This window comes from Lissotriton vulgaris, chromosome 12, assembly GCF_964263255.1.
Source record: "Lissotriton vulgaris chromosome 12, aLisVul1.2, whole genome shotgun sequence".
NCBI lineage: Eukaryota > Metazoa > Chordata > Amphibia > Caudata > Salamandridae > Lissotriton > Lissotriton vulgaris.
This window is the reverse complement of record NC_141700.1, coordinates 65,884,976-65,900,664: the sequence shown is the minus strand read 5'-3', so window position 1 is coordinate 65,900,664 and position 15,689 is coordinate 65,884,976. Positions and strand designations below refer to the sequence as shown.

Here is a 15,689-nt window from a genome sequence, read left to right as displayed (position 1 = left end):
GGTACATAAACGGACCGTCTCTCGGTGGGTCGTTCTGTGCATCAAAGCGTGCTACTCTTTTTTGCTCTGAAGGAGCCTCCTGTTGGGCTGAGGGCCCATTCCACTCGGGCCACGGCGGCTACTACTGCCCTGGGCCGGGGAGTCTCTTTGCAGGACATTTGCCAGACGGCTACGTGGGCCTCGCTGCACACTTTTGCGAGGCACTACTGCCTGGACAGTCAAGTCCGGAGGGATGGCTTCTTTGGCCGTTCGATCCTCCAGGACTTTCTGGTGTAGGATTGTATTGGTTCGCAGACCCACCACCGGGGTTGGTGTTGCTGGGGTATCTATTCTAAGGTAAGGAATCTAATACTAACCTGTTTCTTTCAGATGAACAAGTTACTTACCTTCGGTAACGATATATCTGTAAGAAACAGTAGTTAGTATTAGATTCCTTACCGCCCACCCATCCTCCCCGTTCTGCGAACTGATACCTAGGGTTAAGGACATCCCTTTCAGGGCCCTAGTTTCAAATGGCACCAGTGTTGGTTCTCACATGGCTGCGTGTTCTGGCGCGGAAAAGCTGTGTACAAAGAACTGACGTCAGCGCGCGGAGGCGGCGTCTATATACTCCAGCGACGTCATCACGGCGCACGACGCCGACGACGGACGCGGAGCCGCAGGGGACGCCTGCAGACGACGCCTACCGACGCGCAGGGGTACTGCTACGCAAAAGTTTCCGGATCCAGACTGACGCCTGGGGATATTCTAAGGTAAGGAATCTAATACTAACTACTGTTTCTTACAGATATATCGTTACCGAAGGTAAGTAACTTGTTCGTGTGGGTGCCAGGGTACAGGGCCCCTGAGGGTGGCACAATAAGTGCTGCAGCCCTCCTGGGTCTTCTCTGGTCACCATGCCCTGGGTACCTAGGGTAACATTTACTAGGGGCTGACAGGTTGCCAGAGATGCCAATTGGGTATTTTGTTTCAGCATAGCTTTTCTTTTTAGGGAAGGAACACAGGCCCGGGGTACCGGATTGACCGGGCCCCAGGGCACACTCAGTCAAAGCACATCAGCAGTTAAGAAAAAAGTGGGGGCATACCAAGGCAAGAAAGATGGCACTTTCTCACACATTGGATAACATGGAGCGCCCGACGGCTCAAAGGCACCCTGCACCTAGCACCCAGCTGCCTGAGTGCCGCTGGCTGTGACCTCTGTGTCCTATCCTACTTCCCGCCTTGCCCTGAGCAAGTGACCAGGAGCCCAGCTCCCACAGCCGCGTGGTCTGCTAGCCAGCAGCCACCAACCGAAGGCCCCTCTTCCCTCATTGGATATCATTGGGCCTACCTACCTCTGCACCTGGCCGCCCCTCTGCCGCTGGGAGTGAACTAACTGTACTTACCCGACCCTGGGGGACCCCCGAGTCTATGCCCTGAACCTTAACTTCACCAACCAAGTACTCTCCTAGAAACCGGTAATTTACTTACCTGCCATTGGATAACATAGACTCATTTTGACTCGAAAATTTTCTAAGTGTGAAGTTTTGAAACCTGAAAATATTCACATAAAATCAGCCAAAGTCGGAATTCCGAAGTACTCACCTGTGATCAGGGGAGAAGCCAGTGCTGTACCTTTCAGCCCAGTACTGAACCGCAAAAGTAATCTCTAGCGGGTTTACTAGTAACTTGTATATTCTCCATAGGAACCCATTGTCTGCTTTTCTATGAAATTTCTTCTGTCTACTTTTGGAGGTCTCTGCCCAGGATGATTGGGTTGGATGGTAGTTGGGAGGGCGGCCTAGACGGGCAAGATACTTTGACTGCTCCTTCTACGGGGGATTACTGTGTGGCGACACAGGCTCTCTCTCTCATCCCTGCCGGCCACTAGAAGGAAGCCTCGGGCCCTGTGTGCTGCCCCGGGACTACAACACCCAGAGTCCCTTGAGGGGCGCACACCAACAACGTCACTGGAAAGCGCCTGAAGGCGCTTGAAACAACTTTGCGCCTCCCACGGCGCGGGTTCCTCTTTTCTTTTCCCTACCTGGTGCCAGAGACTTTGACTGCTCCTTCTGCGGGGGATTACAGTGTGGTGACACCGGCTCTCACTCTCATCCCTGCCGGCCACTAGAAGGAAGCCTCGCGCCCTGTGTGCTGCCTCGGGACTACAACACCCAGAGTCCCTTGAGGGGCGCACACCAACAACGTCACTGGAAAGTGCCCGGAGGCGCTTAAAACAACGTCGCGCCTCCCACGGGACGCTCGCGGGCGTCCCCGGGCCAAGCCTGGGCCAAGGGCAGGCCCATCCGCGACCGGAAAAGGCTGGGCCATTTCCCTAACATCATTGCTGGACACTAAAGTAAGACTTTAAACTTGATTATTTCATGTTTATTGCCTAAGGACACCTTGCCCTAGAAATGAACAATAGTATTTGTAAGCGAGGGGTAGGAGTGATTGGGACCCTGGATGCCTACTTAATCCGTGCTGAAAGTTTACTTTTGCAGGAAATAGAGTCTACTGAAAAGAGGCTCTCTTTAGAGTTTCCCAGCCTACCCCTTGGTCAAGGGTCTATTGAAGATGCTTCCCCTGGTCATTCTATATGTTCACGATCACCAACATTGTCAGCTAGAGGCTCCCAAACAGCGTCCCTACTAGTGGCTCCAGTTCTTAGGTCTAACAGCAACCCTATGGCTTCTGCTAGAAAACCTAGAACCAGACAACAAAAAAATGCTGACCAGTCTTCTGTCATAGCCGCCCAGACCAGGAAAAGGAAAGCATGTAATGCTCAGAGAACTAGTGCACAGGTAGCAAAGCTAGCAAAAAATAGGAGCACTAGTCTGGTTAGGAGAGGGTCAGAAGTTGTTACCACTGCAGTAGTACATAGACAGGATGATGCACCAACAATGGGTCAAATACAGGATGTGCAGCAGCCCCTAGTCATGGATGACATCCATGAAACTTATTGCAAGCAGCTTAAGGACCTACTCGTAGCACATTTGGACCCACTTGTTGGTAGACTAGACCGAATAGACCGGAGGCTGGTAAAAATTGAAGAATATCTATTCAAATCATCTGGTAACACTAACATGCCTGGCCCTATTGAAGTTCCAGGACTAAAACAGACAGGAAACCCTGTTTTTTCCCAAATTCCAGTGCATTCTAGTGAAGCCCTTTCAAACCCCAAACCTCATCCTCCTTGTGTTATAAACCAATCTGACCCATTGTGAGTAGCCCGAAATGACATAAACCCGTGTAACAATAAACTGGTCTTGTCCCTAGGTCCAGGGTGGAGAGCAAAGGGGAAAGGAGTGTGTTTTTAGATTTCCCCTCTGAGTCAACACCATTCACTATTGTCCTAGCCAATACCCCATCACTCAGACCACAAGAGGAAGAGTATTGGTCCTCATTGAAAAATAAGCCCCTTCATTATCTGGGAACTAAAACAGGGCTTGGGAAACATCTATTTGAGGATTTTCTGATGATACGAAGGGTTGCTTGGGTAGGCAAATCAGTGAAGGGTATGGAGGGGGACTGTATTGTCATCAGTTTTAGATCTCCAAAACTAGTCTGGTGCATCTTGGAAACGGCCTCATCCTCTGTGATAAGGGAAGACGTTATACATATACTCCCTTTAGGGTACTTTTACCGTGTCAGTCCACCCCCTCGAGGGGGTCCTGACAGGTACCGTGGCACCGAACCAGGATTGGTAAATTGTGCTATTCCAACCTATAATAGATTTGATGCCCTGAGTTCCTTGGCAGACAATGACTGACTACGTGACCCATTCCTAGAATATAATCACCAAACTCCAGTGATTACGGTCACTAGTGAAACTGGATGCAGTAAAAGTAGTTGTCAAACCAGACCCGCCCCTAAGGGACATAGTTATTACTCAGGTTGGATATCAATCTATCGGTATTCTGCCAGAGCTGGAGGAAAGCCCCCTAGTAATATGCCAAAATGTTGTGAGTATGCCAATGGACAGAGCCAACCTTGAGGTTAGTTCCCCCGTAGTAATGGATAGTGGAGTTCCACGACTGGAGACACGTAAATATGGCCTTATCTCGTGGAACATAGCTGGTATAAAAAATAAACTACAGTCAGTAGACTGGCAGCTCTTCATTGACAACAATGACATTGTGGCCCTACAAGAAACATGGCTAGTTGACCCTGTATTTAAGGCAGGGTATATACATTTTTATAAACCAGCTATAATTGCTCGAAGGGGAAGACCCATGGGGGGCTCATTATCTGGGTAAGGCAGTCTGATAAATATACAGTCCGGGAGATGGAAACGGAAGGAAATGATCTTTTGGTAATTAAGGTAACCCAAATGGGTGTAAATGATCTCCTAATATTTAATGTTTATGTACGAGGTCTGCCCGGTGGTAAAGCATCTAGTACTACTGACATTCTTGATTCTTATCTTAATAAGTACAAAGGGTTAAATGATATAGTGGTGGCTGGTGATTTTAATTGTACCTTTGAGCCCCTGGACACTAATGATTACGATTTGGGCCACGAAGAAGATATGTTATGGGAAATTCCCAAAATATCCTTGGCCCCGATTAAAAAGTGGACAGAGGCAGCCATTCAGTTAAAAACCCTATGCCTGGAGCACGGTCTAAGAGCAGCCAATGGGAGGACTTCGTCCGATAAGAAGGAATCAGCAATCCATAATAGTGGTAGTCGTATTGACTACATTTTAGTTAATAAGGAATTTTGGCCACAAATAATAGATATGACCGTCAAAGATAGAGTAGAGAGTGATCATAACCCTTTGGCAATGGAATTCACTTGTATGGGCACAGATACAGATGTTGCCCATTCTCCTGGAGTAGAAATTCATCTAAGCAATGACACGAGAAGAGTTAAATGGTCGAAACTAATATTAAAGGGGACCAGTTAGAGGCATCAATACCCTGGTGTCTAATGCCCTAGTGGACCCGCGAAGTATCCAGGTATATCCAGGTTATGAGACCAAAGTTACATCAGTACATAATGACCTTTTTAATAACATGAAAGGGTATTTTACTGCACACATTTTAAATAAGAAAGATCCCACAAAGATTCCAAAAGACTCATGGTATGATAATTCATGCAAGATGGCCTGTAAAGCTATAGCCTCACCAATTAGATCTAAGGATAGGGAGAGGATCTGTCGGGCAAGAGTGGAATACAAGTCAGTCCAACGCAAAGCAAAAAAAGAATGGGATGAGGATTATTGGCAGGAGTTGTATGGTGCCAGCACCGAAAGGAACATGGTTAGCTTTTTGATATTTGTTGAAGTGGGGAAAGGGTGGTATTAGCCAACCACCGACAAACCATGTTACACCCGAATCATGGGTATCCCACTTTCACAAACAATTTGCTGGTGATCCAGTAGAATGTGACCTCTCACAGGAACTTTGTGTTGCACTAGTTAATCCCCCTGCACTGTGTTTTACTAAACAGGAAGTTGAAAATGCTCTTAGCAGAGTACGGAGTTGCAGAGCCCCTGGTCTTGACTGTGTCCCTGCTGACTTGTCTTTACATAATAAGGCACTCTGGGTACTATATATTGAGCATCTTATAAATGCAATTGCGAAAGGTTCCCAATACCCGATTCCTGGAAAGGCGCTGAGATCTTACCCATTTTTAAAAAAGGGGATCGATCGGACCCAAGCAATTAGTGGCCAATCAGCCTGATCGATTGTCTGCAAAAGGTTACGGCTAGGTTGGTGTTGGCCCGCATCCTGGATTGGGTCGAAGATTGCAATATTTTATCCCCATTACAGGCAGGATTCCGTTCTAATCAGATCACAAGTTTTTAGATTTGTTTTAATTTACTGGCGAGTTGTTATCCTTAATGGTGGGAGAATATACGCCGCCTTTGTTGACCTAAAGTCGGCTTTCGACTTGGTTCCTAGAGCTAGGTTATGGGATACTCTAGCATTACAGGGCTTGCCTAGGGAACTATTGTCTTTTGTGATAAAACTTCATGAAGGAAACTTTGCCCAGGTGCGCTGGGGACAGCATGGCCAGGTGACTGACAGATTCCAGGTCGAACGTGGGGTCAGGCAGGGGTGTGTATTGGCACCTACTTTATTTTCGTTGTATATAAATAATGTGACCAAATATTATGAAAACCACCCCACTGATGCACCATCCCTACATGGTAGTAAAATACCTTTAATAATGTTTGCCGACGATACGTTGTCGTCAAAGACACAGCAAGGGCTCCAAAAGGCCATTATAAGGTTTGAACTATTCTGTAAGGATTATGGCCTTCGCATAAATGTTGACAAGACCAAGTTTATGGTTCTTCATAAACAGAAAGAAGCAAAAGGGTCAGTCACTATGAATAGCGTTGCTTTGGAGCAGACACACATTTTTACGTATCTGGGCATAATGCTTACATCAAAACTTAAGTGGAATTCTCACCTGGATATGTTGATGCTTAGACATGCCCAATTGTCTGGTGCCCTGTTAAGAGAGTATCGTCAATCCCATACCAAGCCGATTGCTCCGGTACTGAAAATATATAATGCAAAAATTACGGCCTCTGTACTGTACGGGGCAGAACTGTGGGCCCATAGTAACTTATCTGCACTAGGCACCTTGCAAAATAAATGTATGCGGTCTATCACAGGTTTACCTCATTCCACCCCCTTACTACCACTATATTATGATCTGGGTAGTCAATATTTGGAGGATGTAGCTCGTTTTAGACCTGTGGCCTACTGGCGAAGGCTCTGGGTTACTCCAGAGCTCACGGAATATGCCCATTCTATTTTGAAGGTTAGGGACACTGTAGGTGCAGGAAAAATTCTGTGGTTTAGGCAGGTTAAGAAAACTTTTAGTGACCTTGGGTTGAGCCAGTTGTGGCAAAACCCAATGAATGCAAGTTTTCCATTTCGTAAAGAGTTGAAAGAGCTATATTGGAATATGGTCACGATAAACCGGTTCTCAACCTTGACCAGCACTTCCTTGTCTAGGGTGTACCTAGAGACTAAACATGTCCCTGCCTATGAGAAATACTGGGACCTTTTAACAGTCCAGAGTGATAGAAAATGGTTCCACCAATTTAGGATAGGCACTCTTCCTATTAATGCTTTTTCGGGCAAATGGGGTGTAGGCCTATGTATGAATTGCCCGTTTTGTGTAACCCAAATGGAATCCATTGGTCATGTTCTTTTTGTTTGTCCAGTATACCAGAATGTAAGGATCAAATGGCTAAAGCCGATTTTCCAGTCATTGGGGGTTTCTTCTGGTATGGAAGCTATACGGATTTTAAAAACAGATGAGAAAGAGCTTACCATAATTGCAGTTTCGAAATTTTTACATGGTATGTGGATAAATCGTGCTCATGGAATGGAAAATAGGACGTAAAGAGGTAATTATTAACCTGATTATTAATTGATGATTTTATGGACATAATTGTATTTTAAATGTAGTATTTTTAACAAATTATTTATTAAGGTACAAATGAATTTTGTAACTTGGGTTATCTCTATGGGCCTTTTGTATTCCGTAAAAATGAAATGAAGTATATTTACTGTTTTAAATTGTACATGTCTTTTATGATTATGAGATCGAATAAAGACCACTTGACTTGAAAAATTTTAATATTCTTTAAAAATCATACGAAATACTGAAACTCATTTACCTACCTGTTTTGAGTTAAAACCACAGTGCTGGCCCTAGGAGACAAGTCATGGGTTACAAAAGTAACACGATCGTACTTTACCTGCAACCTGAATTTTCTCCCATTGAATAACATTGTCAGATTTCTTTTGAAAAGTTTCTAAGTGTGAACTTTTAAAACCGCTTTATATTCATGAAAATTCACTACAGTAACTAAAACGTTTTTGCTAACCTGGTTTCAGCTTAGACCCCAGGACTGAATCTCAGATCTAGTCCTGGGACTACTAAAGTAATCTATATAGTAATCAACTGTACTTGCATGTGGAAAACCCATTGAGCTCAATGCTATAGTGTGTTTTAGGATTGTGTTGCTTACTGTCAATACTGTATTAATTGTGTGCACAAACTTTATTGCTCATTTGCAAAGTAGTTACATGAGAGAACTCATAACAAGAAAAGTATATTTTTATAACTGTTGGTTCTAAAAATAAAACACCTACATCTATGGATATAAAAACAATTGGCCTGGAGTTCAGTCGTTGAGTGTTTGAAACCTTTTGCTGACTGAGTGTGTACAACAAATGCTTTACACTGTCCTCTGGTACTGCCTTACTGCTCGACCAAGCTACCATTTTGGAGAGTAAGGTCAGTTCTGACTTTACCCTCTGTTATACCTCTGGGGGTTGGTGGACTCTATACACACTGTACTTCATTCTAGTCCAGTAAATATAGAGCCACTTTCTCACACTAAACAAGCTACTGTGGGCCAGGCTGTACTCCAAACACTATTTCAAACTACTGCAACGGGTACTGGTGGTCGCCGCTAGGAGGGGGTACTGCTGTATAATCTATACAACAGTGTATAATCTGCAGCTCATATGCCTTGAACGGAAAATGCTACTTACAAGTATGCATCTGTTCTTGGCATGTAGAGCTGCAGAGTTACACACGCCAACCCACCTCCTCGGCTACCTTCATCTGTTCCAGTATTTTCTTAATTAGGTACAGCTTACATGGGCATGCTTCCTGTTTCTTACAAACTCTATCATTTCCCTGCTGGCGATAAATAATCTAAGGATGGAGCCGATGCCCATGCGCAATATGATCCAAAGGAGGAGTCGCCTATCTCGTGACTTCAAAGACTTTTCAGGACAAAAACAAGTGCAAACATCCGGACCCAACACTAGATGGCGATCTATGCAACAGTGTGTAACTCTGCAGCTCTACATGCCAAGAACAGATGTATACCGGTAAGTAGCATTTTCCTTTCTGCCTAAGATAGTCTCCCTGTTCCATGTCAATCAAACCATTGACTTGCCAATTATTTTTACCCCAACCACAGACCGTTACGGAAAGGACTTTACACACTTAAGATATTAAAAGAGCCCTCATGTAATGCAATGCAGGACCAACACTTTTAGAAGGTCTGCACAACTCTTTGTAGCTTTTGGCAAGTTCCATTTGGGGAAACCTATTTCCAAGTTGGACATTACTAGATAGACAGTTAAAATGTATCAAAGCCTGTTAAGCCAAACTTAGATTACATGCTGTGCGTGGGGCACATTCCTTTCGCAAAAAGAAGCCTCTAAGGCATTCCTTGGCAGAAGCCCACGTACAGATATATGTAGTGATGCATCATGGCCTCCTACCCTAATTTCCCAAAACATTGCGTGGACATTCATGCCTTCCAAAGAAGCAAGTCTGGAAAAGTGCTCTAAATACTCTGTTTTTAGCGCCTCCTGCTTGCAAGCTATCGCTTTATGGAGAAGGGCACAGCTTTTCAGTCTATGCAGAGCATGTGATTTACAGCAACGTATGCTGGAAATGGAAAATGTTACTTCAGTGTAACAATCAGTTTGCAACTTTTAGTACTGTGAAATCCGATGCTTTCTCCCACTTCCTTGAGCAAGCGTACAGTATGGCTTTTGAAACCGTAATTACTTTCAAGCACATGGTCACACTGCACCATATACATTCACTGTCATGCTTCGCATCAGACTGCTTTATCTCAGCCATAGAGGAAAAACAAAATCTAAGCTGGAGACTGTCATGGTGCATTGTGGGTTTCGGGGGATTGAATACCCAGTCACCTTGAAACAGAAATTATACTTCTAAGAAAAACACAACTTGCGTTGCATGCACCAAACCGCGCTAAAAAGCTGCAAACAAATTGTTACAGGGAAGTAAAGTTTACCATTCTCTTCAAACAGTATTGTAATTTTTGTTTTTTTTCTTGGGAATTGAATGCCTTTTATATTATTTACTTTTCCTGTAGGCTCCTCACAGTGGCCCAGAACAAGTAGTCAAGGGGCCTTATCACCAAACTATGAAGGGACACTCCATACTTTAGTAAGTATATCAGTGTGAGGTAGGATGTTTAACAAAATTGTGTACTAAATTATGTAAAATATTGGAAGCTATCACAGGATCTCTGCCATTAAAATGTTGCTGCCAGTCCACACTGTTAACATGTTTACCATATTTGGGTGTGTCTGAAGATTTTACTGTAATCGCCATCTTCTCATTTTGCTACACCTTTCAACACTGGTATGGCTCTGTAAGGATTGTATATTACGTTATACTGTAATATTGTGCCGTTTTTCTTCCATTACTTTTATTTTCATGGCTGATTTGTACATATTTTTTCTCTGGCAGGAAAATAGATTCAAAATGAAACTGGTGTTTATGAACTAGTCACTTCCACTATTTTAATTTTCCATTTTTGAATGCTCTCTGATAATTCGGATTTGTCTTTACTTTAAAATGGAGGCTGAGGCTGCATTCATTCAAGCCCTGTTTCTCTCATTTGTGCTGAATCATATATTTGGTTTTGTTTCCGATGAACATTTCTGATAGATACATCTGCCGTGTGGATTCCTCACCTTGTGAATATCCCCCTTGCGCCAGCAACATTCGGAAATTCTTTTTGTAGCCTCGCGCCAACGTGGACTCGGACGTCATAGAGACACGACATCGATCGCGACTCCGCTGACGTCACCGACGCCTACAATAGGCCCACCCCGGCGTGATGACATCAGTTCCCTTTTTTCCGCGTCGTCGACGCTAACGGTTTGGGATACTCTGTAGCTTCTAGTAACTCTGTTGCTGTATTTCTTCGTTTCTCTGCTTCTTGCCTCTTTGTTCTTTTAATATGTCGACAAAGAAGACGGGTTTTAAGCCCTGCAGAGAATGTGGAAAGATGATGTCCGTTACGGACCCACACCAAGACTGTATTTGGTGTTTGAGCTCCGACCACGATGTGGATGGGTGTTCGTCGTGTCAAAAGATGAATCCAAAGGCCCTGCGAGAAAGGGAGTCTAAGCTTCTTGTGGCTAAACTGAAGGCCGATAAGGTTAGGAAATCTTCGAAATCCCACTCGAAGAAGTCTAGATCGAGGTCGAGATAGAGGTCTCGGGAGGTGTCGGCTTCGGGGTCTTCGTCGGATCATGCTTCGAGGTCCCGTAAGAAGCATAAGAAGAGGAGACATGAGTCTCGTCGTCATTCGGGTGATAAGTCTGACTCGAGGTCGAGATCACCCAAGAAGATTAAATCGAAAGTAATTCCTCCACAAGAGATTTCGGATCAAGAAGGCGAGGCCTCGCCTTCAGAGTCGCAAGTTCATTCTCAGACTCCGGTTCCCGATCCGACTCCGGCACCGTCTCCAGCTCAAGAAGAGGTCGGTGAAGTTCCTGTGGAGGATGAGGAATCGACTCCTGTTGTTGAGACCGATTCGAATCTACTTTGAGGTCGACCTGAGCATCCACCTTTTCCAGCTCCAGGTCAGGATCCTTCAGCGTTTCTCAACGCTATGTATGATGTTTTCTCGAAGTCTTGGTACCCCTCTGGAGCGCCTTCGGGTCCCATGGGTCCAATGGCATTTAATTTGGGGGTGCCTCATTCATATGCCCCGGCACCTTTCATGCCATATTTGCCGGCTCCGACCCCGCTGTGGCTCCACCGAGATCGACGCCGATGTCGACGCCGGCTCGACCGAAGTCAACGACTCCAGCACCGGCGTCGCCCGCTCCAAGCAAATCTCTGGAACATCCTTCTAAGCCTTCGGATTCGATTCCGACGTCGGCTCCGGCGCCGTCTGAGTCGACAGTGGATCCGGCTGCACTCCGTGTTAAGCAGAGATCTAGGAGAGAGGCTCAACGTCTCCTGGAAGAGCAGAGGTATTGTGAGTCTCATTCTGACTTGGAAGAAGGTGAGCTGGATGAAAATTATTTCGAGGATCTAGCAGAGGCTAGTGGTCTTGAATTTTCCCCACAGTGGGTTTTACCATCAGGTCCTGATGTAACGTCTAAAGATGTTCAGCCATATCATGTGGTGATGAAAAAAGCAGCGGGACTTTTAGGTTTAAAATTGCCTACTGCTGAATTTAAATCGTATCTGCTTACTGAGGTTCTTCATTCTCCGAGCTCAGCTGTGGAGCCATTGCTCCCTTTTAATGATGCTTTGACTCAACCCATTATGGAGGTGTGGAAGAAGCCTCTTTCTGCTCCTGCTGTCTCGAAAGGTGTGGCTAGGAGGTATAGAGTGGCTCCTGAGGACCCTGCCTTTTTGTCGTCTCACCCTTCTCCTGAGAGTTTGGTGATTCAGGCGGCATGTTCTAAGAAGTCAGTTGGTGCTTTTCCACAAGTTCCTGGTGACAAGGAAGCTAAAAAGCAGGATCAAGTGGCCAAGAAAACTTTCTCGTCTGCGAGTATGGCGTTAAAATCAACAAATGCCACTTGCCTTATGGGAAGATATGTCCACACTCTTATGGACTCTGTACGTACATTGATCCCTAAGGTTCCAGAAGACTGCAGAGGTGACTTTGAGGAAGTTTTATCTGACACTCAAGCGGCAGCTCGCCAAGTTATCCAGAGCGGCCTTGATACTGCAGATTCTGTGGCAAGGATCATGGGCACTGCTGTTGCCACAAGGCGTTCAGCTTGGTTAAAATCCTCAGATTTTTCTGCTGATGTACAGTCTGCTTTGTTAGATCTGCCTTTTGATGGTGAAGGACTCTTTGGCAAGAAGGCAGATTCGGCCTTGGAGAGATTTAAGGATAGCAGGACGACTGCTAGATCTCTTGGTATTCAAGTTAGAGGTTCTACGACCAGGAAATTCAGAGGCTTTGGTCGCTCTTCTTTTCGTACATTTAGACAAGGTCAGCAGCAGCATCAACAGCAGCAGCAGCAGCAAAATACCTTGTATAGGTCGTACAGGGGAAGGCAAAGGGCACGTCCTCGAGGGCGTCAAGCCTCTTCCTCCTCCACCTCCTCCAACCCCCCAGCCACAGAAAAGCAGCACTAGATCCGCCATTCAGGTTCATGTGGGTCCGGTGGGGGGGTCTGCTTACCCACTTTCTACGGGATTGGGAATCGGTTACATCGGATCTTTGGGTTCTCAATCTCGTAGAAAATGGGTATGCCCTTCCCTTTCGAGAATTCCCTCCCAATTACCCTCCTTGCCAGGGATATTGCTCAGAGGAACATCTGTTACTCCTTCAGGAGGAAGTCCAAACTCTATTAAGGAAGGGTGCGATAGAGGTGGTCCCAGAGCAGGAATGGAGTCAGGGATGCTACTCCCGGTATTTCCTGATTCCCAAAAAGGATGGCAGACTTCGTCCAATCCTGGATCTCAGGATCTTGAATTTTTATCTGAAACAGGAGAAATTCAAGATGCTCACCCTTGCACAGGTTCTTCAGGCACTGCTGGAAGAAGACTGGATGGTGTCGCTCGACTTGCAGGATGCGTACTTTCACATCCCAATCCTAAAGTCGCACAGGAAGTATCTCCGGATCGCAGCACTATCAGTTTGCGGTCCTTCCGTTTGGTCTTACTACTGCGCCTCGAGTCTTCACCAAGGTGATGGCAGTGGTGGCAGCGCATCTCAGAAGGTCAGGGATTCCTGTATTCCCTTATTTGGACGACTGGCTGATCAAAGCGGAGTCGTCGGAGAGAGTGCTTAATCATCTGCAGGAGACAACCCAGTTGTTGTTCAGGTTGGGTTTTTCGATAAATGTACCAAAGTCTCACCTGGTGCCCTCCCAGCGCAACCTGTTCATAGGTGCTGTACTGGACACAACTGTATGTCGTGCATTCCCTCCTCCTCAAAGGATTCACAACATACAGAAATGATTCCTTTATTTTACAATGGAGCGGTTGTTCCAGTCCTGAAGGTCCTTCGCCTGCTCGGTCTGTTATCTTCTTGCATTCTGTTGGTCAACCATGCACGCTGGCACATGAGGGCGCTCCAGTGGTGCCTCCGCAGGCAGTGGTATCAGCACAACGGAGATCTCGGGGAGTCAGTGAGGATCTCCGGAGAAGCAGCGGTGGATCTATCTTGGTGGGGCGTGGAAGGCAACCGGTCTCAGGGGAAGCCTTTTTAACTGCCTCCTCCGGTGGCCACAGTGATTACGGATGCTTCCACTCTAGGGTGGGGTGCTCATCTGGGGGATCTGGAGGTCAAGGGTCTTTGGTCTCCAGAGGAAAGGTTGCTTCACATCAACCTTCTAGAATTGCGGGCGATACGTTTGGCGCTCAAGGCCTTCCTTCCTTCCCTTCGCGGTCGTTTGGTTCAGGTCCTGACGGATAACACGACAGCGATGTGGTACATCAACAAACAGGGAGGAATGGGGTCGCAGTGTCTCCGCAGAGAGGCTCTGCGTCTCTGGTCCTGGGTTCAGGACCATCAGATTTGTCTGATGGCAAATCATCTGGCCGGAGTTCTGAACGTTCGTGCAGACCGTCTCAGTCGGCAGTTCGCCGCCGACCACGAGTGGAGGCTTCACCCGGAGGTGGTTCACGACATCTTTCAGATGTGGGGGACTCCTCGGGTGGACCTGTTCGCCACTCGCGAGAATGCTCACTGCCTGTTGTTCTGCAGTCTCCAGTATCCGTTGCAAGGAGCCATGGGGGGTGCATTTCAGTTGAGTTGGGGAAGACAACTCCTTTACGCGTTTCCCCCCATGTAGGAAGGTACCTCCTGACTATGGTTGCCCCCAACTTTTTGCCCTGTGTTTTAGCTGGTTTTTGACATAGTCGACCTGGGGCCCTGCCAATCAGGACCCCAGGCCTACTGCTCTCTCTGTAAAATGGATTCCATGTACCCTAGGTGCATTTCCAATTGGTACTGGGCCACCTTATCAGACCCTGTAACTCAGGGCATAGGTGTACCCAGGGCCTACCAGGGGCTGAAGCATGTATTATGCCACCCCTGGCTGGCCTCCTAAATTTGACACAACTGGCTGCATGACAGCTGGGGCAAAGTCGTGTAATCACCCTTTGCTGTAGATATAGTATACCTATATCTAACCCTAAAATGGACACACAGATTCCTATCAGTCACTCCTATGGCAGGCCTTAACAATCCTGAAGGCAGAGTGCTTGGAATCGTGTGAGATGGTGCTCTGGCATGAGCTGAGCCCGTTTGCAGCTTGCGGAACCAAGTCCTAATAGCTGTTCCATGATAACGCATACCATATACTCTTAAGTGCATTATAATCCTCGCGGTTAAATGCTATCTTTGGTATTGCTTTATCAAAACATGTCGAGTAAGGTGTCATACGAATTGGAATACTAACCCCTCGCCAATTCTGGCGACGGGGTTAGCATTCCACCCTTCTAGAGGGACACGACATGTATGTAACTGTGAACCCCGGTTAAAGTTAAACGAAGCCTCAGCTCCACAAAATGGATGCTGCCACCACAGACACGAGTCTGACCCCCTACAGCTGGGAGTCCTTCCAGCGAGGGGAGCCTGGACAAAGGGTTTCCTGTCAGGGGCGGTGCTAGCACCGTCCCAGACATGGTTTTGTGTATCCTGGGTAGGCAGGGCTTTTCAGGAAGGTGACTGCTGAGTGGCACCCCGGTGCTCACTACGCATAGGCCGGTCAGAACCAGTTCCAGGGGCACACCAGCCCCTGGCCTGGGGGAAGTCCGGCATGGCAGAGGGGTGTAACCACCCCCCTCCTAGTCCCACCCATAGGCAGGACCTAGTCACCGGGTCAGCCCCCTTTTTTAGTATAAAGATAGGAGCGGGCCCCCTGTTCAAATTAGATCATCTTTGGAATCAAGACACGACTTTCTGCGAA

At 46.6% G+C, this 15,689-nt stretch overlaps 1 protein-coding gene across 8 annotated transcripts in view; it reads left to right on the top strand.

Moving 5' to 3' along the window:
* Positions 1-15,689, top strand: part of TCF3 (transcription factor 3) — a 784,206-nt gene that overhangs the window by 560,508 nt on the left and 208,009 nt on the right. For all 8 annotated transcript variants that reach the window (XM_086947156.1, XM_086947154.1, XM_086947159.1 and 5 more), the window contains exon 14: positions 9,881-9,954. In XM_086947156.1, the coding sequence (XP_086803282.1) occupies positions 9,881-9,954 (74 nt within the window). The remainder of the gene's footprint in view (positions 1-9,880; positions 9,955-15,689) is intronic.